Raw genomic sequence first — 26,536 nt, forward strand, 5'->3', positions numbered from 1 at the left:
TTTTATTTACAGTACATTTAGCAGACACTTTTATCCAAAGTGATTCAGTATTTAAATATTTTAAAAGATATTTATGGTTTTGTTACACTAGGCTCTAAATTGTAATTTGTGTAAATCATTCATAAAGAGTTTGTAAATCGTTCTGATGTATCCAACTAATGTTTATATTTGTTAGTCACTTTTACACAAGTTGTTTCGTTCGCTAAAAAAAATGGCAAATGTGACAACTTGCATAAATGACTCTTAACTTAATAAATTTGATTTCGATCGATTTGCATTATATCGATTCCACTTCAAATGTCTCGCTGGCTTTCCCCATCAGATAGTAAATGTCATTCTTAATTTTTTCCAGATAAATGAGTTTGTGGATGCTCGAGACCTAAACATGGGAGCCTGGTTTGAGGCGCAGATCATCAATGTGACAAAAACAACAAAGTCTTCGGATGAAGACGTAGGCACTGATGGAGAAGAGGAGATCATTTATCACGTCAAATACGAAGAGTGAGTTTAAATGTTAAGTTACTGTACATATCACATTAATCCTGACTGTGAATCTTCTTCTCCGATGCAAAAGAATCATGCATAATAATGGCAAGAAACGGCTTTTATATCGTGTCCTTGTGAGCTGAACACAAAAACACATATACAATGTTATCAGTGTAGTCTGAATTTAATATAATTAAATTAAATTGAGTTATTGGTTTGAAACAATGTAATTTACAACATCAACATTGAGAGAATATTTCTGCAAGTGAAATAGATTTTATAATGTAACTATACCCAAATTAATCTGCATCAAATATCTTAAATGAATCACTGCATCATGAATCAGTCCAAGTTGACTTTTCCCGCCATTGAAGTGTTTTTATTGAGTTAAACACTCAGACTGCCAATACACATCTTCTGTATGAGTACAAACCTCCCACACCAACAAAAACACAAGAACAGGAATAAAAAAAAAACAAAAAAACAAGCTATCTCGTATGTAAACGGATGCATATGAAAAAATTATACGATCATTAGCAGTAGACAGCATATAAATGTAAAATGCATAATGTTATGGAATAAAATGACTGTGCAAGCTTTGGAGGTGATGGAAGGGATTTACTGGATTTATGCTTTGATAATCATACTGAATATTATCCAGATGTATTTTTGATAAAAATTTGATTTTTCTCACTTTTTTTTGTTCAATTATACATTTTTATGAAACCTACCTATATTCAAGTGTTGATAAAGGAATGCTTTAAACTAGAATATATATTTTTTTGTTTTGTTTAGAAGTAGAGGCTTTGATCTTTATTGGTATGTTGCATATTCAGATATTCATACAGCAAAATATACTGTAGGTCATCAAATTCTTGTGAAAATCATCAAAATTGCTGACCACTTATGTTGGCGGGGAAAGATTCATTTTCAGTAAGATGTTTTTATGGCCTAATTTTAATGTTGAATCAACTTAAGCTTTTAAGTTTACTAACAACAGACATGTGTGACTTTGTTTTTCCAAACCCACTGAAATGATCTACAAAATACAGGGTTTTTCCCTCCAAATTTGAACTGATTTTATCATGTTGAACACCTGGATTCATCATTGAGCGCTTCATGCACCTGTTACCACCTCCAAGTTTCAGTCTTTCCTTTCATCTGCATCTTAAACCGTTCATCACAGACAGTCTGTTTGAGCATCCCACGCCAGTGACTGTTAATCGCGTGGGTTTGCTCTGTGCAGTTACCCTGAGAATGGCGTGGTGCAGCTGCACGGGAAAGATGTCCGTCCGCGAGCGCGCACCGTCTACCAATGGCACCAGCTGGAGCCGGGCATGATCGTGATGGTGAACTACAACCCTGATGAGCCCAAGGAGCGCGGCTACTGGTATGACGCCGAGATCCAGAGGACGAGGGAGAAGCGCACCCAACGTGAGGTTTACGGCAAGATCCTGCTCGGGTAGGCCAACATTTAGACTTTTAAAGGGATATTTCAACTAAAAGACAAATCTCTAATTTACTCAATCCTCCAGTTGTTCCAAATGAGCTTCTCTATTCTGTTGAACACAAAAGAAGATATTTTGAGAATTGTTGGTTACCAAACAGGTTACCAATTGTTGGTTACCAAACAATTGCAGTGTGTAAAATTTGCCGTTGAGAAAATAAGATATTTAAATGTCTTGCTGTTCGTTTTTATTAATTAACATTTTCTACAGAGATGCTGGTGATTCTCTCAATGACTGTCGCATCATGTTCGTAACCGAAATCTACAAGATCGATGAGCCGGGAAGTTTGGAGGGTCCAGGGGCCTCTTCTGACAGCCCTCTCAAGAGTGAGTCTGACTTTGTTTCGTTTCGAACCAACATTTACATTTTGCAGTATTCTGTCTCCGTATGTTGAGCGCAAACTATAAGGTACCTCGTTTTTGTTAAATCAGGGTCAAATGGACCCGAGTGCAAGGTCTGTAAAGACGACCCGAAGAAGAACTGCCGCATATGCAACTGTCACGTTTGTGGCGTGAAGCAGGATCCCGACAAACAGCTGTTGTGCGACGAATGCGACATGGCTTTTCACATGTACTGCCTGAACCCGCCGCTCTCCACCATCCCAGAAGACGAGGACTGGTAAACAAGCTTATCTTATAGTTCTATCCAAAGCAGCGACATCTCAACACTTGAGGGATTTGAACCAACAGCCTTCTGGTGACGTCAAAAAAACACACAAAGTTTCTCAAATTTATCTATGAACTTATGTATTTTAATTGTATAATGAAGAAAGTTTGCTATAGTTAACTTTTTTTGGTACCGTTTTGTTTACACTATTTAAAAATATTAAAGATATTTAAAACAATTACATAGGTTAGTGTAACAATCTTTAATATAATTTGTAAATTGCAGAATTTGTGTAATTCATTCTGAATCTGATGAAGACTGGTAAATTAATTCTGTTAAAATGACTAATTGGTCATTTAATACATCCTTCCAAAGTAACAAAATTGACTCTTGAGGGATTTGAATCAACAACCTTCTGGTGACAAAGTTTCTCAAATTTATCTACAAACTTAAATATTTGAATTTGATCCTGAAAGTTTGTTATAGTTGACATTTTCCATAAACCTTTTTTTTTTTTTTTTTTTTTGAAGATTAAGTATGTTTAAGATCTTTAAAACAATTATATAGCTTAGTGTAACCATCTGTAATATCATTGTAAATTGTACAATTTCTTTGAATCGCTTGAAAAAAACATTCTTCTGACGAAGACTGGTAAATTAGTTCTTCGTCACTAATTACTCATTTGATACATTTTTCCAAAATAACAATAAATTGACTCTTGAGGGATTTGAACCAACAACCTTCTGGTGACAAAGTTTCTCAAATTTATCTACAAACTTACATATTTGAATTGTATAATAAAGTTTGTTATAGTTTTTCTGTACAATTTGTTTTTCTACAATATTTTAAAATATTAAAGCTATGTAAAACAATTACATAGGTTAGTGTAACAATTTTTAATATAATTTGAAAATTGCTGAATTTGTGTAAATCTGTCATTAATTGCTCGTTTAATACGTTCTTCCAAAGTAACATTAAATTGAGTCTTAAGGGATTTGAACCAACAACAAAATTGTTAGCTTAAGCTCTGTTTTCATGCTCAATTGGTCTCTTTAGCTACAAACTTAAATATTTCAATTGTATCAAAGTGGACTACAGCATTGTACATAGATAAGACTTTGCATAGATTTGTTACACTAGGCTCTAAAATGGAATAAATAAAATTGTACAAAGTGTTTGTAAAAACATTTTCGGAACAAGGACTAGTAAACAAGTTCTGCATCACTAATTACTCATAATTTATTGAACATGTTCATCCAAAGCAACAATAAATACTCTTTAGGGATTTTAAACAACTGTCGAAATCAAACTTGTTAGCTTTAGCTGTGGTTTCATGCTTAAAGTTTGTATAAATGTATCTACAAACGTAATTGTTATAATTGTATAATGAAGAAAATGTATTCGTTAATTAACACTTATAAAGTTGTTTGTACAATATTTTAATATATTTGCAATAATTATGTTAAACTAAGTTTTAAAATTCACGTTCATAAAATAATTGAAGATTTCTCCGTAATCAGTTAATTACTCATCATTTATCCAATATATTTATCCAAAGCAACAAAAAATCGACATTTGCGGGATTTGAACCAAAAAACTTCTGCCAAAATCAAACAACTGTTAGCTTTTGCTCTTGTTTTCATGTTTGCAAGGGTTCTCAAATTTATCTACCAACTTAATTTAATTATTTAATGAAGAAAGACAACTTTATGCAATATTTAAATATTAAGTATTTAAAACTATTAAATAGTTTGGTGTAACTATCATTTGTAAATTGATGAATTTAAAAAAACACCAATAAAGTGTTCATAAAACAAAACTATTCTTGTTACGATTTCTTCACTTATTACTTGTCTTTTATCTTATACGTTCATTCAAAGCAACATTAAATCAACTTTTTAAAACAAATTTGAACCAATAATCTTCTGGCAAAATAAATGTGCAAAATGTTTGTAAAAAAAAGAAAAGAAAAGTTTTTGCCTTCATTTAATTGCTCATTAAGCCATTGTGCAAATTGTTTGACCAAATTAAGCATAAAAAATAAATACATTTAAACCTGTCGATTCCACCATACATGTCTTTTTTCGCAGGTATTGTCCTGAATGCCGTAACGATGCCAGCGAAGTTGTTCTAGCAGGAGAGAAGCTGAAGGAAAGCAAGAAGAAGGCCAAGATGGCGTCGGCGAGCTCGTCCAGTCAGAGGGACTGGGGGAAGGTGTGTTTCAGACGGACGAATGCTCAAAAACAGGGGTGGGATTGGTTCACATGAAGCGTTTATGAAACTGGTGTTGTGTTTTGCAGGGTATGGCGTGTGTCGGCCGCACTAAACAGTGCACCATCGTTCCCTCCAACCATTACGGCCCTGTTCCTGGAGTCCCAGTGGGAACGCTGTGGAAATTCAGAGTACAGGTGGGCATCTCTAATCCACTCGAGTTTATCCTGTTTATGGTCACAAACCTCAGAAAGGATGTGACCCTGGACCACAAAACCAGTAATGAGGGTCAATTGTTTTTGTAAATTGAGATTTATACATGACATGAAAGCTGAATAAATCATCTTTCCATTGATGTTTGGTTTGTTATGAGGACGATATTTGGCCGAGGAGATGCAACTGTTTGAAAATGGAATCTGAGGGAGCAAAAAAATAAATATAAAACACTGAGAAAGTTGCCTTTGAAGTTGTACTAATCCAAACTTAAGTTTTGATGTATTTATGATAGGAAATTCACAATATATCTTCATGTAACATGATCTTAATTTAATATCCTAATGATTTTTGGCATAAAAGAAAAATCTAGGATTTAATGTATTTTTGACTATTTCTACAAATATAGAAGAGACTTAAAACTGGTTTTGTGCTTCAGGGTCATGTTATTTTTTTTCCACTTATAGCTTCCATTTATTATTTTAATAATGGAGTAAAAATAGTCAATTTATACAGGGCTCGACATTAAGCTTTGACATGTTCTTGTCCGCCTTTGTAAAGGACAATATTTTCCTAACCTGATTAAATGTACGCGTCACCATTTACGTCAAATTCTTAAATTTGATGGGATCCTATTATGCTCTTTTACAAGGTCTTGATTTTTTTTTTGTGGGGTGTACTAGAACATGCTATCATACTCGTTTGTTCAGAAACACATAATTTTTTTACATATTTTACATTATTACAACAACGGAAAATATGCGTTGTAGTTTTTGTAAAGTGGAGCAAAAATGATCAGTAATGTCTAAAATGGAAGTCCGTTAGTTGTATAAACTCAGTATCACATTTGCATTCGTGCTGAATGCCTGGAAAACATGAGTCTTAGTCGTGTGATTTTTACATATGTTATATAGAATATTTATCTTTTTTTGTTTATTTTTTTTAATAGTGTTGATTTCTCCGTGAGAAAGCTGCACGAGCCTCAACTGACTCGACCTTGATACTGTCAATACATAATCTGTTATTAGTCACCGTTTACACTGAAAATAATAAAATCTGAATCATTCGGCCAAAGTTTTGGCGCTGCCCTAGTTATTGTTTGTTATTAAAATTTTAATCCGGTTTCTTGTCTGGTCGGGCAAATAAAATTCCTTCACTTGCCCCTTCACAAAATCCACTTGGACAAGCGTTAATGTCGAGGCTGTATAAGTGTGTTAATATATAGGTTTAAAGTTTTCTGCAAAGTTCCCCTTTCTGTTAAGCACATTTTATTTGACTGTCCAGCTTTTAATGTACAGAGAAAGCTCTTTTTGCAATAAAGATGCAATAAGTGTTTTTTTTATTTTATTTTTTTATTATTTATTTTATTTTTATTGTATTTTTTAGAATTGTAAAATTTTGGCAGGAAAAGTTTACAAATTATCATGTTAATTTAAAAAATCTTTTTTTTTTTTTTTTTATAAATTATTTGTTTATGTGTTTTTTTTTTTTTTTTTTTTTTTTTTTTTATGGTATTTGCCACAAAAATAGCCTTTGATGCTGACATAATATATGCGTATATATATATTTGTGTAAGCCCGTTTCAATTATTAGTACTAGTTTTAAGGATTAGTTTTATTTAAAAAATTTAAAAAAAATTTAAATATAATTTCCATTATTAGTTAAATAACGGAATACAAAAATGCAAAATAAAATAAAAAATAAATTTCTCTCATCTAAATGATGCATTTCTACAAACTTAACAATTAGCTTTCATTTATTAATTAACTAATCATTTATTATACAATTCAAGTTTAGTTTATAAATATGTTTGAAACAATTACAGTGTTTGTTACAAATTTCTGTAAAATTGTATAATTACCAAGCTAATCGTTTATTTGATCACCGTTTTATCAAATGTAAACGATGCTACATATTTAATATAGTTAAACTTTCAAACTGACTTTTTTTTTTTATTCGCAAATGTACTTATTTGAATGTTCACTTATTTAAAACGATATAGACTTAAATGTCTCTTAAGTTCTCTAACGCCGCACTTATAATTCAGTAGTTAAACATTGAAAATGTTTTCATTAGTCTGTCGAAAGGTGAGTGTGAGTCCTGTTTTTTCCTGATTGTCCTGAATGGAGATGAACGTGATCTTGTTGTGTTTCTGACGCTCAGGTGAGTGAGTCTGGCATTCACAGGCCTCACGTCGCTGGGATTCACGGCAGAAGTAATGACGGCGCTTATTCACTGGTTCTTGCCGGAGGATATGAAGACGATGTGGTACGTCTGTAGATTCTCGCCCCAAACCGTCCTTTGAGAAGTTCTTCGTCTGTTCACTTGTGACTCTTGTCTTTATCAGGACGATGGTAAGGAGTTCACCTACACGGGCTCCGGGGGTCGCGACCTCTCAGGAAACAAGCGGACGGCCGAGCAGTCCTGCGATCAGAAGCTCACCAACATGAACAGGTGCGAGAGAGCAGCCGAAAAACTTACGAGATGCCATGATAAACCAGTGTTCAGATAGAAATGCAATATAAAATCTGGATTATTAATAGTAATAGTGATAGTTACACTGAACAATGCAAAACAATGAAATTATTTTTTATATTTAATAATGAACACCATTTTAATTAATTTATTTTTAATTATTTTTTAAATTTATATTTTCCATTATTTTTGTCAAAGACTTCGGTAAGTCTTCGTACCAAGTCGGTACCAAAACTAAAAATTATAACGTTACCGTGCCAGGTTTTCTTAAAGGGATACTCCACCCCAAAATGAAAATTTAGTCATTAATCACTTACCCCCATGTCGGTCCAATCCCATTATAGCTTTGTTCGTCTTCGGAACACAATTTAAGATATTTTGGATGAAAACCGGGAGGCTTGTGACTCCCATTGACTGCCAAGTAAATAACAATGTCAAGGTTATTATTATTATTTTTTATAAATCATAGATACCCTAAAAAGTACTTGTTTTATTATAAAATGTATTATAAATTATACAATTTAGATTGTTTAATTATAGTTTCCATTATTATTAGTTTAAATAAATTTTTAAATTATTAGTTTAATAGTTAATAATACTAGATTTTTGATCATGGAAAACCCTAAAAAGTATTCGTTTTATAATTAAAAAGGATAAACAAGTAAAAATAAGTTTTAACATTTAATAACGGACACAATTAATTGAATTATAACTTTAATAATGTATCAAAGTTCAATATTCAGATTATTATTTATTTTTTATTATATTACAGTGATATACACTGAACCAAAGAAAACAATTTGTTATAAAGTAATTAGAAAAAACAAACACTTGAACTGAATTCTTTTATATTGTATAAAACATTCACATTTATTTTTACCATCATTAATATGATTGTTATTTAACCTATTTATTATATTCATAGTCTGAGTGACGCAAACTAAGGTTAGACACATTTGAAAATGCAGTAAGATCTCATCCAAATGAAGCGTGTTTTTAACACATTTAATAACGTAGTTGGATCATGGCTTTTAAATCGTGCGGAATTATTAGTAAATATAGTGCTTTATACAAAGCTGCTTTTTAGAAATAATCTGGAAAATAAGTGTTAAAGATTTAATGAATATTGCATCAAAAGTGGACAAAAATTGGATAGATTTTGTGTGCATTCTCCTGTTTTTAAGTCTTTATAGTTGTTGTTGTTTGTAGGGCTCTTGCTCTGAACTGCAACGCAGCGGTGAACGAGAAGGAAGGAGCCGAGGCCAAAGACTGGAAGGCTGGGAAACCCGTGAGAGTCGTGCGCAGCTCTAAAGGACGCAAACACAGCAAGTTCTGTCCTGAAGACGGCAACCGATACGACGGCATTTACAAGGCGAGCGATTCCTGGTGTTTTGAGCATGATGGGTTTTCACAGGGTTTCTGTGTGTATTAAACCGCTCTTAAAGCCTTAATGCACCCTTCCACAGATTAAACAATTTTAAAAGGTCTTAAATCAGAGCAGGAAGTTTTTTAAATTTACATTTTGCACTGCAAAAAAAACATCTCATTTATTTTTTTTTAAACTAAAACAAACATTAAAATTGATCAGCAAATAAAAACTAATTCAGATTTTTAATAATCTATAATATTGTAATACTCTAAGTTTTTAGCTTTGAGGTGTTGCTAATAACTCTTTTGGACAACATGATGGATCCTGTAACTTATTCCTTATCATCTTTAGTTGGTCTTAAAAGGGTCTTTTAAAGTCTTAAATAATACTGCAGAAATCTTTAACTAATCAGTGTGTTTATTAGGTGGTTAAGTACTGGCCAGAGAAAGGCAAGTCCGGCTTCCTCGTTTGGAGATATTTGCTGAAACGCAACGATGATGAACCTGCTCCATGGACCCGTGACGGAAAAGAGCGCGTTAAGAAACTGGGTCTCAGCATGCAGGTAAAGTCTGCCTGATTTCACTCACATTACACACCTAAATAGTTATTTCCTCACGAGATCTGTGCGCTAATCCTCATTCCCCTGTGCTTCAGTATCCAGAAGGTTATCTGGAAGCCGTGGCTGCGAAAGAGAAGGAGAAAGAGAACAAAAACGACGAAGACGTTGAGGAAACGCCCACCAAAGGCAAGAGGAAGAGGAAATCCCAAACCGGTAGGTGAAAACATCTTAGTTTGATAAAGAGTAGGGATGCACGATATATCGGCCACCATATCGGTATCGGTCGATAAATGCTCAAATTTCTGTTATCAGTATTGGCCCGGTAAGAAAATTTGGCCGATATCTTAAAGGCGATAAATAATGCATTATTTCCTTCAGAAACACTTGACTTGAGATGACTTGTTTGCACTATTAATGCATTATTTTATTTTTTTGTTAGAATTTTTATGATGAAATTTGGTAATGGGAGAGTGAAACTATTTTTTTAAATGTACACTGTTCAAACTAGGCTGCTTTGGGATGTGGCTTTTAATGATGAGACCTTTTTTTATAATCGGGCTCTTAGAAAGTACATAAAAATTTGGATATATGTTTATCGGCCAACTTATCGGTTATCGGCTTTCAAATAAAAATATCGGTAATCGGTATCGGCCAAAATTTTATATCAATGGATCCCTAATAAAGACTAAACACAATGACAACTCCGGGTTATGTCTGTAAGCCTCACTTTTCTCTAACGTAGTGGATGAGAAGAGCTCTCCGGCCAAAAGCACGCCTAAGATGAAGAAAGTGGAGGCCTACAAACTGAGCAAAGAGCAGAAGTCCTTGATCAAAGAGGATGAGCTCAACAAGAAGCTGTGGGATGAAGCCATGCAGTCTCTCAACCTCGGACCTGTACGTACACACCAGAGTCTTGTGATTTAAAGTGCTTTCTGAGGATGATTGTCGGTATAATGTGTTTGTCACACTTTAGCGCTTCATCAACAAAGTGGAGGAGGTTTTCCTATGCATCTGCTGCCAAGAAGTCGTCTTCCAGCCCATCACCACAGAATGCCAACACAACGTCTGCAGGGTAAGAGAAAAAACCACAAACAAACTTGTGTTATATTGCAATAATGGACTTTAGAGTGGACTATAGAAAGCTATTCAGTTTTCTTTTGAATGCATGGAATTCCTTGAAATTCTGAATAAATACATAAAATACATGTATTTCAGTTGCCTTTTATTTAGTCATTAATTTTAATTTAAGTTTATTTACTTGCATTATTAATTAAAATACAATTTATTTTAAATATACTTTGTATTTTAGTTCTTCGTTTTAATCATAGTTTTGTTGGTCATTTTTAATTTTGCTTTAGTTGCATTTTAGCTGCTAATTTTTTAATTATATTTTGTTTCACATAATTTAATGTATTTTAGTTTTAATTCTGCTTTATAAATTCTTTAACTATACTCCATCTTATTTATTTAAAAATTTTCTTTAGTAAACGTTATATTTTAGCTATTATATAAAATGTAATTATGCTATATTTCAATCACTTTTTATGTATAGTATTTAAATATACTTTCGTAGTTTAGTTATTTGAATAAATTTATTTTAATTGTACTTAACATTTTAGTTATGTAAAAAAAATATATTTTATTTATTTATTATTACTGTTTAATAAGTAATTTTTATATACTGTTATTTTATTTTTATACTATTTTAATATGTATTTATTTTGATCCTAATTATATTTTGGTTTTAATTGTACCATTTTAATATTTTAATTATACTTTTTGTTATTTTTTTATGTAATTTCATCACAGGCCTGTAAAAAAAAAAAAGTATTATAAATTAAATTCAAAATTAAAACAATTTAATTTATTTTCAAAATGTGAGTGCGATCTCTGAAATGTATAAAAACTGAATTTTCTTGATGTTGTACTTCTATCACTATCACATTAGCATCAAAATAAATATGTCTGCTTTTGGGGTTTATGACAACAAATGAGGGTTTCAGATCTTCATTACATATGTGCTAGTTTGTAAGTTTATGAATAAGACATTAATGATTTTCTTCTTGCAGGAATGCCTTCAGCGGTCTTTCAAAGCAGAGGTCTACACCTGTCCGGCTTGCCGACATGATTTGGGCAAAAACTACCAAATGACGGTGAACAAATCTCTCCAAGCCATTCTCACCCAGCTCTTCCCCGGATACAGCAGCGGGCGGTGTTGACACTGATATCGGTGGGACAGAATTCAACGAATGAAACATGGATTTAATTTTTTATATATATTTAACAAATACATCAGGTTTTTTTAAGATCGATGGAAACGCCTCTACCTTGATTGAACACCGCTACTTGATTTGGCCCTGTTTGGTGATTTGCCTCTATCTAGCCACTCGACTTCTATACGTTGTTGTTGTTATTTCTTCCGAATTGTGATCATCTTATTTACGAGTAAAATTATTCTAGTCGTGTTTTAGCTAGAGCCACTTCAAGTGACGTATCATTGCCTCCTTGTACCCATCACCAGCACAATGAACCATAGCTATGCACAATTAAAATGTACAGTTAAAAATGAGATGATTTATACGAAAACGCTGGCTTTAGAATCCCGTTTAAAACGATTCCATTGCTTTATAAAAGCATTTTACATTTTTACTGTTCCATCATTACCGCTATTGGAATTCAACGGACGTCAATATCCCAATTTGTTTTTGTTTTTTTTGCCATTTGATGTTAACAAGCTTTTGAACGAATGTTATTAAGGATGGTGCTGTAGCAGTAGCATTTTACCATTGTTAGCATTAACTACATTTAAATGAACTATCTATGCACCATTATGTTCAATTTTATCACAAGCGGTAATTTGTCATTACGATGATTTATCCAAAAGCACTGGCTCTAGAATCCTGTTAAAACGGTCCCATTGCGTTATGATCAGTGCTATGATGTTTGATATTTGTACCACCGTTTATGCTAACTAAATGTAGATGAAATTAGCTATGCACTATTTTTATAACTTTTTCACCATACATGATGTTTACAAACTTTTGTGCAAATGTTAAGCTCTGTAAGTGCCGTAGCAGTTCGTTAGCGTTAACTAAATTCAATTTAACTATCTATGAGCGATTACAATTTTGGCTAATGTTTTTTTGCAAGCAATAATTTGAGATTATGATGCTTTGTTAACTCTGTTAAAATGATCCAGTTGTGCATGATCTGTGCATTTGATGTTTGTACTGTACCTTCGTTAGTGCTAACAAAGTTTAAACAAACTTTACTGTTTGATTTTCGCAACACTAATATCCCAACAGGTTTTTCCATCCTTTGTCGTTAACAAGCCTTCATATTAACATCCATGAGTTTAAGTTGCTGTAACAGTAATGTTTTTACTGTACCATTGTTAACTAAATTTAAATGAACTAGCTATGCACTATGAAGATGTTTGCAACGTTAATCTTTCAATTTTATTTTGGCCAGCGTTTTTTTTTGTCATGATCATAACAAACCTTTGTGCAAATGCTATTAAGATCCGTGAATTTAAGGTTTTGTAGCTTTACTGGCGCACATTTTTTTTTTTTACAATTTGGCTTTATTAAATATTTTATCGTACTGTCTTTATTGGTAGCTAACTATATTTAATCTAGAAATTGATTTTATTGGTAACAAACTAATTTTTATTTAAAAATTTATTCATTTGAACCTATTTGTAATTTACATGGTCAAAAAACAATTAATGAACTAGCTATGCACTATGAAGATGTTTGCAACGTTAATTTTTCAACTTTTTTTTTCCAGCAGTTTTTTGTCATTTATGATGTTAAGAAGCTTTTTGTATTAAAATCCGTGAATTTAAGGTTTTGTAGCTTTACTAGCGCACAAACCGCTTACATTTTGACTTTATTTAATCTTTTATCGTACTGTCTTTATTGGTAACTAACTAAATTTAATCTAAAAATAGATTTGTTTTAACCTAATAGTAATTTCCGTAAAAAGTCAAAATGTACATGAACTAGCTATGCACTATAAAACTGTTTGCAACATTAATCGTTCTTTTTTGGCCAGCAGTTTTTCGTCATTCATGATGTTAACAAGCCTTTGTAAAAAATGCTATCAAAATCCGTGAATTTAAGGTGCTGTAGCTTTACTAGCGCACAAAATTTACATTTTGGCTTTATTTAATCGTTTATAGAACTGTCTTTATTGGTAATTATCTAAATTTAATCCAAAAATTATTAATTTTAACCTAGTAGTAATTTACGTAAAAACTCAGCGTGCATTGAAATATTTTTTTTTTTCATCCATTTTGATAAGTTTGACTAAATTTTAATAACCTCTGAAATTAATAGATATTATCCCTGTATTTTCAGTTTTGTTTATTTGCTTCGCTGTTTAACTGCTGTATGTGCTTTAGAAAAGGTGTTTTTTTGTTTGTTTTTTTTCTCACTAACTTCTGCCGTTACGCAAACAGTGGTCATGCGTATAAAACCAGCCCGCGATCTGCATTTCAGGTGATGTTTTAAATCGATCCCCGAACAGGTTTTAAGCGTTCCTGCTCTGCCTTGACTTGTTGAAGGTTTGAGGTAAATCCTTGAAGCGTTTTCCGCACAAACTCCAACAGTTTCTCATTCAGGAAGTATTTAATTGCATTGTCTTTTTCGCCTGTTGACGTTCTTTGCTTTTTGTGAGTTATAGAATTTGCTAAATAAAATGCCTAAGGCTGCAGATAATTACGTATTTTTGTTTCCTTAGCTATACCTCAATTATTTCTAATATTTGAGTAGACTGGAGCTGTATATTCTCAAATTTTAAATTGTATATTTTTAGCACTTGTATTTTGCGTTTTTATGTAGTGTTTGGTGCATAGCTATTTTCTTGCACTGGGGTGAGTGATATATTTTTCAATAAACTGCATTGAACTTTTATATAAAGTAAAACCTGTGTGTCCTTTCTTACTTGTAAAATGCTCTATGCGTATATCCACTTTATTTTGGAATAAAAAGCCAGCAGGTTAGCTGCTATAGACATTATAATGGTTCAGAAAAAACAAATGCGCAACCTTCTTTAGAATTGAACTTTCGGGTTTGCCTAAGTTTTATGGTGTAGCTGCTGTTGAAGAGAAATTTGTGGATTCATTTTTCAAATGAGTACGACCTTACCTTTTAAACTGTGGAAATACAACGTGAAGGGGCGGGGCTTGGAGGGGCGAGTCTAAAGAATAGAGCACCGTGATCGTTATAATTAATAGAAATACTATTTTGGCACAATTAAGCAAAATAATGGACCGTTTTTATTTAGAAATATAACTTCTATAAACACAGAATAAGGAGGGTACCTCTCAATGTTTTTCAAGATTTAAGTGAGTTAAGTTTTACTCATAGCAAAGATTTGATAAGTTATTCTAAAGCTGCGATTAAATTTGATAACCCCGAAGGCCTTTTTATGAAACCATTATTATATCTCTTAAACCACATAGACGTTTTCTTCCTTCAAAGCTTAATTTAATTCTGAAAGAAAACCTAGATGTATAAAAAGATGGTTAGATGGTCTGCTATTTTTTGTGTATGTGTTCATTGAACATATTTCCACGTCGTTTAAATGGAAGCTTTTCTTATATCTGTAACGTATTTAGCTGAAAACATGCTTAAAACGGGAAGAATCTGGGATATAAACCATATATGGCATATTCCATCAAACGCTGACGTAGAATCAAGTATGTCATACCGGAAAAAAACACTACTATTACGTGATTTCCGTGATCGTATAATGCACAAACTTAACGCGAAAGGACGGTTGAGCTGTCAATCGAACGCGCCAGCCAATGGGAGGTTACGCTTTGGTACGATCCAGCCAATCACTGTACACGTCTCGCTGCAGTGGGCGGAGACGTGGCCCAGCGCTGCCGTAACACTAACGAGCCTTAGGAATCCCCCCCAAAAAAGGACAGAATCTTGAAGAAAACAACGAAAAAGGAGCAAAAAACGAACCAGAGCAGGAGGTAAGGCGATGTATACGATCTATATAGCGCTTTAGGGTCGAGTTCGCGGACACTGGAAGGGATTTTATCGTTATGTTGGATGTTCGAGAGCAGCTGTGTTGATATGCTTGTCAAATCAGCAGCTGATACGCTTCTAGTGAGAAATATTAGCACACTAAAGCATTTGCATGTGAATACAGGCGTGCATTCGATGCAAAAGTCACCGTGTGCGATGTATATGCATTGCTTCAATAGTTTCGCTTGTGATTTTTCATGCATTTCGCTTTAGTAGCCATGATGCATTCTGCTGTAGGCTGCACACATAAACAAAGAGGCCATTTAAACCTCCATCTCTCATGCTGTTTGAACTTGAGCTGATCACCAGGAGTTTGACATGCATTTTGCATCGATTGGTTATTTCTTTGATGCATGAATGCTCTTTATGGTTAAGCATCAAGCATAGTGTTAATATTCAACAAACTACAAAGTTTTAAGCTATGAAGACATACTTGAGATGAATTTTGCGTACAGTTGCTGATTATTTATTGCATTCTTGCATATTGACGTTGACACATATTTTAATATCTAATCAAATGAAATATAAATTATGCATTTAACATGTAGCTATGGATTTTTTTTTATGTACTTATTTTTTTCCTTATAAAGGATCATCCAAAATGCCTGTCTGCTTGGTTTGTGTGAGAGCTGGGATGAATTTTCAAGTAGTTATTGATTATTTTGTTCATGAATGCTAAATCTTTTAAGGTACAGAACAGGTTATTGTGTAGTTATTAAAATATAATTTAAACATTACATGGTGATTTAATGTTTTCATTGTCAGACATAGCATGAAATCAGTTTTTTTTGCACTTCTGCTTGGTTTGTACAACTTCTGTTTCCAAGAAGTGACAGGAAGAGGGGAAAACGAATATACTGCTTGTTTGTATTTGATTTCTGGCTGTTTTTGGTGATATAATCACTTATTAATAGTCCCTTTTCTTTGTTTTTCCATGCCGTTTAAATAATAATACCTTGAGTCACTTAATTTAAATCTGCGCTCCTTCATGACATGTGTTTTTTGCATGAGGAAATAACATGCAAAACATCATGGCTGCCAGACTCTTTGATAGCTAGTTAACTATTCTGTGTATTTCAGATATTTTCAGTTTAGTTTGAATTTAGTGAGCCATTTTATTATTTTAGCATGGTTTTCAACTTCATTGTTTATAAAATGTATTTATACCCCTATTAATTTTAAATTTGTAGTGCTTTAAAATAGAATCTTTGTTTAAAAATGTGCTTTGAGATAATCGTTCCATTTGTTTAAACATTCTAATTCACCCCAGTGCACATTATTTGATCTTAAAACATTAATATAAAACACAAACTTTATAGTCATAGACAAGCTAATGTTCATCAACGACCAACTATCATTTATAATTGACTGAACTGAAGAAAAAATTTGCAGAGATTAGTTTTACATTTGTAATTAAAATTGTAATATCTTTTCTGGTATTTGTATTTCTGTTTGTAAGAACTTGACATAAATAAATGTATTTATACTTTCATATGTTGGGTTGCAACTAATGCTATACATAATAAATATATACAGTAGAGGTCGACCGATATTTAATTTTGCCGATACTAATAGCTAATTTGGACCACACTGGCCGATACCGATTAAATAACCGATAATTTTTAAACTGGATACTGAACAAAAACTAAAATAGTGCTTTATTTACAAAAAAAGAAAAAACAGTACTTAACCATACTAATAGTAGTAGTAGTAATAATAAAAGTAGAGGTCGACCAATGTATCGGTTTTGCCGATTAATTGACACCGATAATTGATTGCTGGAACAATCAGTTATCTGCAAAAATAGTTTTCCGGCATGGATTTTTGCAGATAACCGATTGTTCCAGCAATAAACTATTGGTGCCGAACTGCCGATTAATCGGCAAAACCGATACATCGGTCGACCTCTAATACACAGTACACAAACATATATCATGCAAACAAAAACGTATTTTGGAAGCGATTTAATCGCAATTAATCTTTTGCAACACTATTTTTGAATTTCTGTCTTTGAGGACCTGAAATAAATACACTTTCTCAAATAACTGATATAAATTGTATCTTGAAATATTAATATATTTAAAATAGGAACATCAATGACCAACTATCATTTATAATTGACTGAACTAAAGAAAAAATGTACACATACTAGTTTTAAATTTGTAATTCGTTTTTAACCGTTCAGGCTTCTTTTCAGAAATTTGTATTTCTGTCTGTAAGAACTTGACATAAATAAACTTATTTAAATCATATAAATTGAAACCTAAAATATTTGTTATAAAATAAAATGTTTAAAGTTATTTGTAAATTACCAACTATAATGTATGATGAGTGAATTTGATTTGATAAAATAAAGGTTAGTTTCATACTTGTTAATAATAATAATAAGTTTGTTTTGTTTACTTAGTTCATCTCAGGCTTAATTTTTAAATGTTTGTGTTTCTGTCTTTAAGGACCTGAAATAAATAAAGAAGTCTCTTATTAAGGCTGCATTTATTTGATCAAAAATAAAGAAAAGAAACGTTTTTTTATTCAAAATATCTCTTCTTATCAATTTAACACTAATTTGCCGCAGAAGTTTTAATTTTCAAATAAATAAAAAATAAAAAAAAATCACTGACCCCAGACTTGATTGTTAGAAAAGATTTCTATTTTTACTTTTAACTTTTTATTAATCAGAAAAAAGCATCACAGGTTCCAGTAATATATTAAGCAGCACAACATTTTCAACACTGATAATAAATCATCATTTCAGAATGATTTCTGAAGATTATGTGACACTGATGACTGCAGTAATGATGCTGAAAATACAGCTGCACATCACAGAAATATAACGTTATTTTACATCATCATAATTCTGTATTTCGCAATATAAATTTTTTTCCCTGTATTTTTAATCAAATAAATGCAGGCTTGATGAGCAGAAGAGACTTCTTGAAAAACATAAAAAATCCGACTGGTAGTATAAATTAAAACCTGCCTATATGATCAAGTTAGAAAATCAATATTTTACAGTAAACAATTATTCCAAAATTTGTAATCAGCATTTTTATTTCCCCTCAGATTTTCCTCTTAATGGTTGTAATTATTTGTAATAGTGGTGTGTTTATTAATTGGTGGTGTTTTTGTATTTGCGTCCACAGCTTTAGCTGACCTGCAGTCATGGACCCCTCTTTACCTCCAGACCCGAACCCAGAGCCAGAACCGGCTCCAGATGTCACTCCACAAGCAGACGCCGCTCACGGGTCACCTGTCCAACCCACCCCGGACTCAAACCCACAGCCTTCCCAGGAACTGCTTTCAGATCCGACCCTAGAACCGTCTGAAGAACCCACCCTGAACCCAGAAATAAAGCTAGAGCCATCAGCACCAGAACTCACACCAGAGGCACCGGCCCCAGAACCGGCCCCGGGCCCCCCTCCAGCGGCCAACTCCTACAAGATCATGACTTTCAGACCCACCATGGAGGAGTTCAAGGACTTTGGGAAGTACATTGCTTACATCGAGACCCAAGGAGCTCATCGAGCTGGTCTGGCAAAGGTATCGTGTGGAAGTTCGAGTTACATTTAAATTTTAAATTAAATGGAATTTTGATTGAAGTTAAATTTAAATTACACGAAAAGGACTACATTAAAATCTAAAAGTAAAGTTTATTCATTTGTAGGTATCATGAATAACAATAAAAATAAATCAATTTCCTTGATTTATGTGTGTACATATAATAAAAATAATATTTTGTACATTTTTGTATTTAAGGACCTGACTTTTTCATATGTACATCCATATAAATTTAACCCTAATGTATTGATGTTGGAAATTAAAAAAATATGTAAAAACATAAAAAAATAGTGTTTATAGAAGAATATTTACTTTTTTTAAATGTTTTTTATTTTTATTTTTATCTAACATATTTTGTCCAGGCTCATTATTAAATTAACAATTACATACAATTGCAATACATACTTTTTTACAGCACTTATTAATCTTAACATTAAAATAGTCACAAAATGTAAGTTTACTCATTTGCTTTAAATTATGTGTACTTGTATTAGCTTTATATCAATATTAATGTTTTAATGTTAAATAATAATTTTTATATGTGACTTATTTTCTCCAAACTCATTAATCACCATTAAAATGAGCAAATTCACAGTAAATTACAATACATAATACTTTTATGTCTTTTATTGATCTAAATGAAAATAATCACTAAACTTAGCAGCTTTCTTACTTTTTTTCATTAAGTTATATGTGAGTTATATCATTAAACAACAATAGTTCTTTTTCAAATGTTAAAAACTTTAGATCTGTTTTTTTTTCTTTAGACTTTCTCTAATTAAAATAAAGAAATGCACATAAAATTCCAACTCTTATGACTTTTACAGCATTTACTTATCTTAGCTAATGTTCATTTCTACATATCATAATACATTTTTAAAATTTCAAGTTGTATAAATTCATTAATCATTAATGTTTTATGAACAAACAGAAATTAAATACAGTAATATATCTATATAGATTAATATTTACCTTGAATCAATTCTGTAAATGCATTTTTTTTATATCTTCTGAATGCTAAGATCAGAAGTCAGTTTTGTTTTCTAAGCATTTGAACAAAAATGCAATGAAAAATGCTTGTCAATTATCTAACTGAACGGTTATTTTCTCGCTCAGGTTATTCCACCGAAGGAGTGGAAGCCGCGGAGTTCCTATGAGACCATTGAAGAGATGGTCATTCCCGCTCCCATCATGCAAGTGGTGACCGGCCAATCAGGACTCTTCACTCAATACAACATCCAGAAGAAGTCCATGACGGTCGGAGAATATCGCAAACTGGCCAATAGTAAAAAGTACGCTTTGTTTGATCAAATCCAATTTTTATTATGCCTACAATGTGGTTTCTTTATAAAGTTGACCTGTCTTATCTGGACATTTATGTCAATAATGTGACTACATTTTGTTATTTTCTCAAAAAGAGTGAATGAATGGTGAAGTACCCAATTTTTTAAGTTTTTTTTTTTTTTTAAATAGATCTCTTCTCCTGACCAAACCAGCATTTATTTGATCCAAAATAAGTAAAATTGTGAAATATTTTTACTATTTAAAATAGCTGCTTTCTTTTTGAATATATTTTAAAATGTAATTTATTCCAGTGATGCGAAGCTGTATTTTCAGCATCATTACTGTAATCTTCAGTGTCACACAATCCTTCAGAAATCATTATTTTATGCTGATTTGCTGTTCAAGAAACATTTATGTTATCATCATTGTTGAAAACAATAGATTTTAATTTAAAGATTTTTTTGATGAATATAAATTTCAGAAGAACAGCTTTTATCTGAAATAGAAATCTTTTGTATCATTATAAAAAAAAATCAATTTAAAATATCCTTGCTAAATAAAACTATTAATTTGTATAATTTCTTTCCCATGAAGTAAATAACTATTCTGAATTCAGGTTTTTAAATGGTGAGTGTATAGTGTTACAAACGTTTTTTATTTGAGAGAAATGCTGATCTCTGGATCTTTTTTATTCATTTAAGAATCTTGAAAAAATTTACTTAACTGTTTTAAAAATTAGTTATAATAATAGTAATAATAATAATAAATGTTTCTTGAGCAGAAAATCACTATATTAGAATGATTTCGGAAGGATGATGTGACACTGAAGTAATAATGAAGTAATGATGCTGAAAATTAATCATTGCATCAATTACATTTAAAAATGTATTAAAATAGAAAGCGGTTATTTTAAACAGGAAAATATTTCACAATATAACTGCTTTTGCTGTATTTTTTATCAAATTAAACAGGTTTGGTGAGCTGAAGAGAAAAGAAATCTTACTGCTCAAACTTTTGACTGATAGTGTAGATTAAATGTAAATTTAATACTAAGTTTGACAAGTTTGCGCTTTTACTACAGCAAGTGTTTCATTGGTTCTTCAAGCTTAATTCATACTTTAACTTTGTTTTCTTGGCCAACCTCAGGTACTGCACCCCTCCACACAAGGATTTCGATGACCTGGAAAGAAAATACTGGAAAAACTTGACATTTGTGTCGCCTATTTACGGCGCTGACATCAGCGGGTCCCTCTATGACCCGGTTAGTCACCCTTACTGGGATTAGTGTTTAATAGACTACTATGGTGGTATAATGTTTTCTTTTATATATATATTATTTCGGTTAAAGCTTGTTTTATTTCAAGTGTCATTTTTTTTATTCCTATGCATGTGTTTATGATGTTTTCTCTTCATCAGGACATCACGGAGTGGAACATCAGCCATCTGAACACTCTTCTGGACATGGTGGAGCAGGAGTGTGGGATCGTTATTGAGGGCGTCAACACGCCCTACCTGTATTTCGGCATGTGGAAAACCACTTTCGCCTGGCACACAGAGGACATGGACCTCTACAGCATTAACTACCTGCATTTCGGCCAACCAAAGTCCTGGTGAGCGTCCTATATTCACTATATATGTGCGTTTAGTTTGTTGGCCATTTTTAACACTTGAACTACATTAAAGTGATTTAAGAGTGATCAGATTTAGTCATTTTGGCGGTATTTCACCAGAAAGTGAATTGATGTTTCTTTTCATGTGCATTGGTAAATTTGAGTATAATTTTAATTGTAATTATATATATTTTCATATATATTCTAGAAATCGATTTCTATGTTTTATATAAAAGTGCACTCTGAAAATCAATATATATATATATATATATATATATATATATATATATATATATTACAGTAAGGCACTTAATGATATGAGCATAATATACTTTTTAATGATCCTACAAAAAATACTGGAAAAACACAAAAAATTAATTAAAATAGTTTTATCTTTTTGGTTATATCTGTAAAATTACTAGAAATCCTATTTTTTAAGTAAATTTTAGGAATCAGTTTTTTATGTTAAACAATAATATGCCACAAAATCTTTTGCAAAAATATTAATATTAGCATTTATAAGCATTATCTTGAGATAATAGCAAGTCAATTAAATTAACATATTTTAGGAATGAATATTTTATGTGGTAAACAATATTATGTAACAGATGTTGATGAAAATATCACATTAATATTTTGTTAAAATATTTCCTTCACACAGCCTAATAATTATTAATTACTTACTGTTAAAAATAAGTATTTTATATTATATGTGATTTCTCGTGCATTCAATACTTTTGTGTATACATATAATTAAAAATAAACGTGTTTTAGTAATCCATTTCTTTGTGTTAAACAATATTAAGGCACAAATACTGTAAAAATATTTGCTTATCTGGAGGGTTTATAAATCATTTTGCACTACTTACTGTTAAAAACAAGTCATCACACTTGCATTTGTTGTATTTGTTTCGTTTTCATGTGCATTCAATACTTTTGTGTAGAGTTTTAATTTTTAAATATATTTTAGAAATATATAATTTTTTGTGTGGAAAATAATATTTTGCCACAAATGCTGTTGAAAACATTAATATTTTGTTAAAATATTTAAATATCTGGAGGTTTTATCAATAATTGTGCATTACTTGGAGTTTAAGATTAGTCATCATCGTCACAATTGTTGCATTTGTTTTCATTTCTTACGCATCAAATAAATTTGTGCATAATTATAGTTTTTATATAGGTTTTATATGTGCATTTAGTTGAATTCTAAAGATTCAAAGTTTGTTGGCCATTTTTTTAAAATGCACACACACTACATGTAGTATGACCAGATTTGGTCATTTTGGGAGTGTTTAACCAAAAAGTGATTTGATGCTAGCCATAAATGGTGCCCATCAGTTTTATTGACATTTAGTGTCTCAACTAGTTTTAATTCTTGATTTAACAGTACTAACTTGTCATGGGTGCAGTATGAAGAATCTTAACTTGGGGGCACTGTTGTCATTCACATTGGCTGTAGACGCTCGGGATGATGTCATAGAAAGAGATGAATCATGTGCTATCTGCTTTATCTCACTGTATCTCGCTCTTTCCGCATTTAAGTGCACCACAGGCTCTTAATAATGGAGCCGTCGTTTCAGAAGCACTTGGTTATGAAGTAAATCCACTAGAGGATCGTCAGGGATGATGTATATGTGCTGTGTTTTCATTCAATCGATAGAAAGATAAATGTACATTGAAATCAAGGTTTTGACAAGAAGATGTGTCAACTGTGGACTAAAAGATGTTAAAACCAAGCTTAACACTCCTTGATCCAAATCCAAATGCTGTTTTAAATGATTTGGAATTCTGTTGGTTTCTTTTCCTAAAGTTTAACTTGACTTTTCCCTCTCGGTTTTGCAGAGGGAGGCTTAAATACTGTATTTTGAAGTTCAGAATACACAATTTTCCAGCTGGGAGTCTTTCCTGTGCTTTTTCCACGTGAGACTTTTTTCTTCTTTTTTTTTTTTTTTTTTTTTATCTTCCCTCGGTCTCATGTTGAATCTTCTCCCTAGTGTATCCTGTCATTTTCTCCCTCTTTCGAGAAAGATGCAAGTATGTTTTGGATATTGCACACTAGTCCTTGATACCCTGTGTTTGTGTTGTCTTAAAGAAACCGCGTTTATTAGACACAGCTGTTCTGTCAGTATTTCGGGCTGTCGTACAGAGTGATATTTCATGATGTTTTGTGCCTTGTAAAAACTAATTTAAAACTGATCAATGTTGTAGGAATTTAAGTGAATGCCGTCGGGGTTTCAAAAAGTGTGAGAAGAAAAGCATAATAGGTTGCATCACAAAATACTTTAGAAAGTAGGAAGCGGGGCTCCCACTAATTGGTAGTGTTTCCCACGATTGAAAAGTCCAATTTATTAAGTGAATTATTTTGTATTAATATATTTTTAATTATGCTGAGTTTTAAAATAGTTATTTTTGTACCAAAAAGTCTCTGGTAAGATGTTTTATATCAAACGTTATATCAAACATCACTTTTATCAATTTAGTAGAAGTACATAAATCCATCAATGTAAATGTTACACAAATGCAACTGCATAATTTTCCAGCAAGGAAAGTTGTTTAATTTTAAAGCTTGTTAGCACTTTGTACCCTCATTTTAAAAATAATGTTATTGACCTCTTTATTTTGTGCATAGCTGCAAATTTCAACCGAGAACTCTGAGTTTGCATGCAAAAAATAATGTTTCTGTAATGAAAAACATTCAGTTCCTTGATCAAAAGATGTGGGAACCATAAAACTTTGAATAGTAAATGTAAATGCAAGAGGTAACATCAAGCCTCATTCGAAAGATTTAATGCTAGTGCTCGACACTGGTCTCTGTAAAGTTTAATGCATTGACTTGAATCTTGTTGAAAGGGTCGTAGATTGTTTTTGGGTCAAGCTCTGGTAGGCACAGGTGTCCAAATGGATAAGGGTGCAAAACTCAGATTCTTTAAGAGGTCTTGCGTAAGTCTTGCTTGCTCTCTTGGGTATCTTTCTGTCTCCATTTCTTCTGTGTCCTCATCTCTCTCTGAAGTGTTAGCTCTTGATGTCTCTAGCTAAGCATTCTCTCTTTCCACCGTTCTCCATAGGCCTTATCTCAAGTTAACTTTCTGCATAGCGGAAAAAAAGACTAGGCTCGTGCACAGGAGAACATTTACTCACCCTTCAACTTGGCTTAATGCAACTATGCGTGCGCTTGTCCTCCCTCATTCAAACACCCCCTTCTGCTTTTGAAATTGAATCCGGTTCACTTTTCTGGTAATTACAGTATGTTAAAGTGTGTGTGGTAGCTGTTTGCCTAACCCTCTGTTCATCTACTGTGAAATTAACTTCATTCGCCTCCAACTCTCCTCCCATCAAAGTCATAATTCTCACAGCCTCCTGAGATCTAGTGTCAGATTCTTAAAGATTGCGGAGTGGCCCAAAGTGGTGCACATGCTGCCGGAAATAATCACTGAGAAAGGGAGTGCCGCGGTCAAGGGAATCGCGTATTGCATGTTTTCTTGTTCGTGTCCTTTTCAAGATATAGACAAATAATAGCTAAACGCTGCCTACTGCGTCGGTGACGTTTGGCAGGTAGGGGTTTTGTGTTGCAGCCTCAGCACTGGAGAGATCTTGCATCTAGGAAGTGAAGTACGGAGTTGTTTCATAAGCCATACATTAGGTAAATGGGATGCATCCCTTACATACGCCCAGGCACCCAAGTACCCTTGTCTCAAAATCAAAAACGGTGTTTAGTTGGCACTTCTTGTTCATTTCGTTGTTCCGGTGGTGCCTGAGGAACCTCAAGATGCTGGTAGCCTTTCTTCAGGTAGGTGTTTCCAGTCACAAAAAGCCAAGCCCCTCAGATTTAGCTTGATTTCTGGTGCCCAAAGTGATTTTTGTCAATATTTGCCTTCCTCCCCAGATCGAATAAAGCTTCGCCAACTTTCAGTTGCCAGATAGAGTCAGTGTCCGCTTGATCTGGTCTGGAGTTAGTGGGGTGTAAAGATACTCCTGTTGGCAGGAAACATTCGTACCCTAATTACAGCTGCCCATCAGATCCAGCTTTATCGGCAAGAAAAGAGAAAGAGCCATCTAACTGTTATTGATCTGTGGTGGCACCTCAAACACCAGATTGAATCTATTACCGCTCGTGTCCTTGGAGTTGGGGTGCTTGTGGCCAGCCGTTCGATTTCCCGAAGTCGGTGTCTTTGGTGTTCAAGACAGTTCTCAATACATGCAACAGTGCACAACATCATGGGAATTGATTAGCATTCATATATGCTGTGGGTGGAGGCCATTTATTGGCATCTCACTGCTTTGTAATGTCTTGGACTGTTACAAGACACTGTATAATGGTTTTAAGTAGAGTTGTTCCGATTCCGATACTAGTATCGGAAATATCTCCGATACCACAACAAATTCTGGCATCGGCATCGGCGAGTACATGAACCCATATACCGATCCGATACCATTTTCTTAAAAAAGACCTAGTTATGACCGCAAGCTTTGCCTAACCGCTGCACGGTTCTTCTTCGCTGCTCAAAATGCATTGAAAACACAGGAAGTTGTGCTGTGTTGCCACAAGCAACCCCTGTTTAGAGCAGCGAAGAAGAAATAAAAACGCGTTAGCAGCCCTTATCTATATATGA

General features: G+C 32.8%; 1 protein-coding gene and 1 pseudogene across 1 annotated transcript; both read left to right on the plus strand.

Annotated features, from left to right (window-relative positions):
- Nucleotides 1–322: 322 nt before the first annotated feature.
- Nucleotides 323–14,355, plus strand: LOC113064519 (E3 ubiquitin-protein ligase UHRF1-like; the record flags this gene model as incomplete). Its single annotated transcript, XM_026235380.1, has 14 exons — nucleotides 323–501; nucleotides 1,733–1,948; nucleotides 2,205–2,320; nucleotides 2,426–2,612; nucleotides 4,691–4,814; nucleotides 4,901–5,008; nucleotides 7,188–7,292; nucleotides 7,372–7,478; nucleotides 8,709–8,871; nucleotides 9,293–9,430; nucleotides 9,523–9,640; nucleotides 10,170–10,321; nucleotides 10,401–10,499; nucleotides 11,497–14,355. Coding segments are annotated over 14 exons (1,962 nt in total), but the record flags the coding sequence as incomplete, so codon positions are not given.
- Nucleotides 14,356–15,293: 938 nt separating this feature from the next.
- Nucleotides 15,294–26,536, plus strand: part of LOC113064642 (lysine-specific demethylase 4B-like) — a 54,086-nt pseudogene continuing 42,843 nt past the window's right edge.

The sequence above is a fragment of the Carassius auratus genome, chromosome 47 (assembly GCF_003368295.1).
Source record: "Carassius auratus strain Wakin chromosome 47, ASM336829v1, whole genome shotgun sequence".
Taxonomy (NCBI): domain Eukaryota; kingdom Metazoa; phylum Chordata; class Actinopteri; order Cypriniformes; family Cyprinidae; genus Carassius; species Carassius auratus.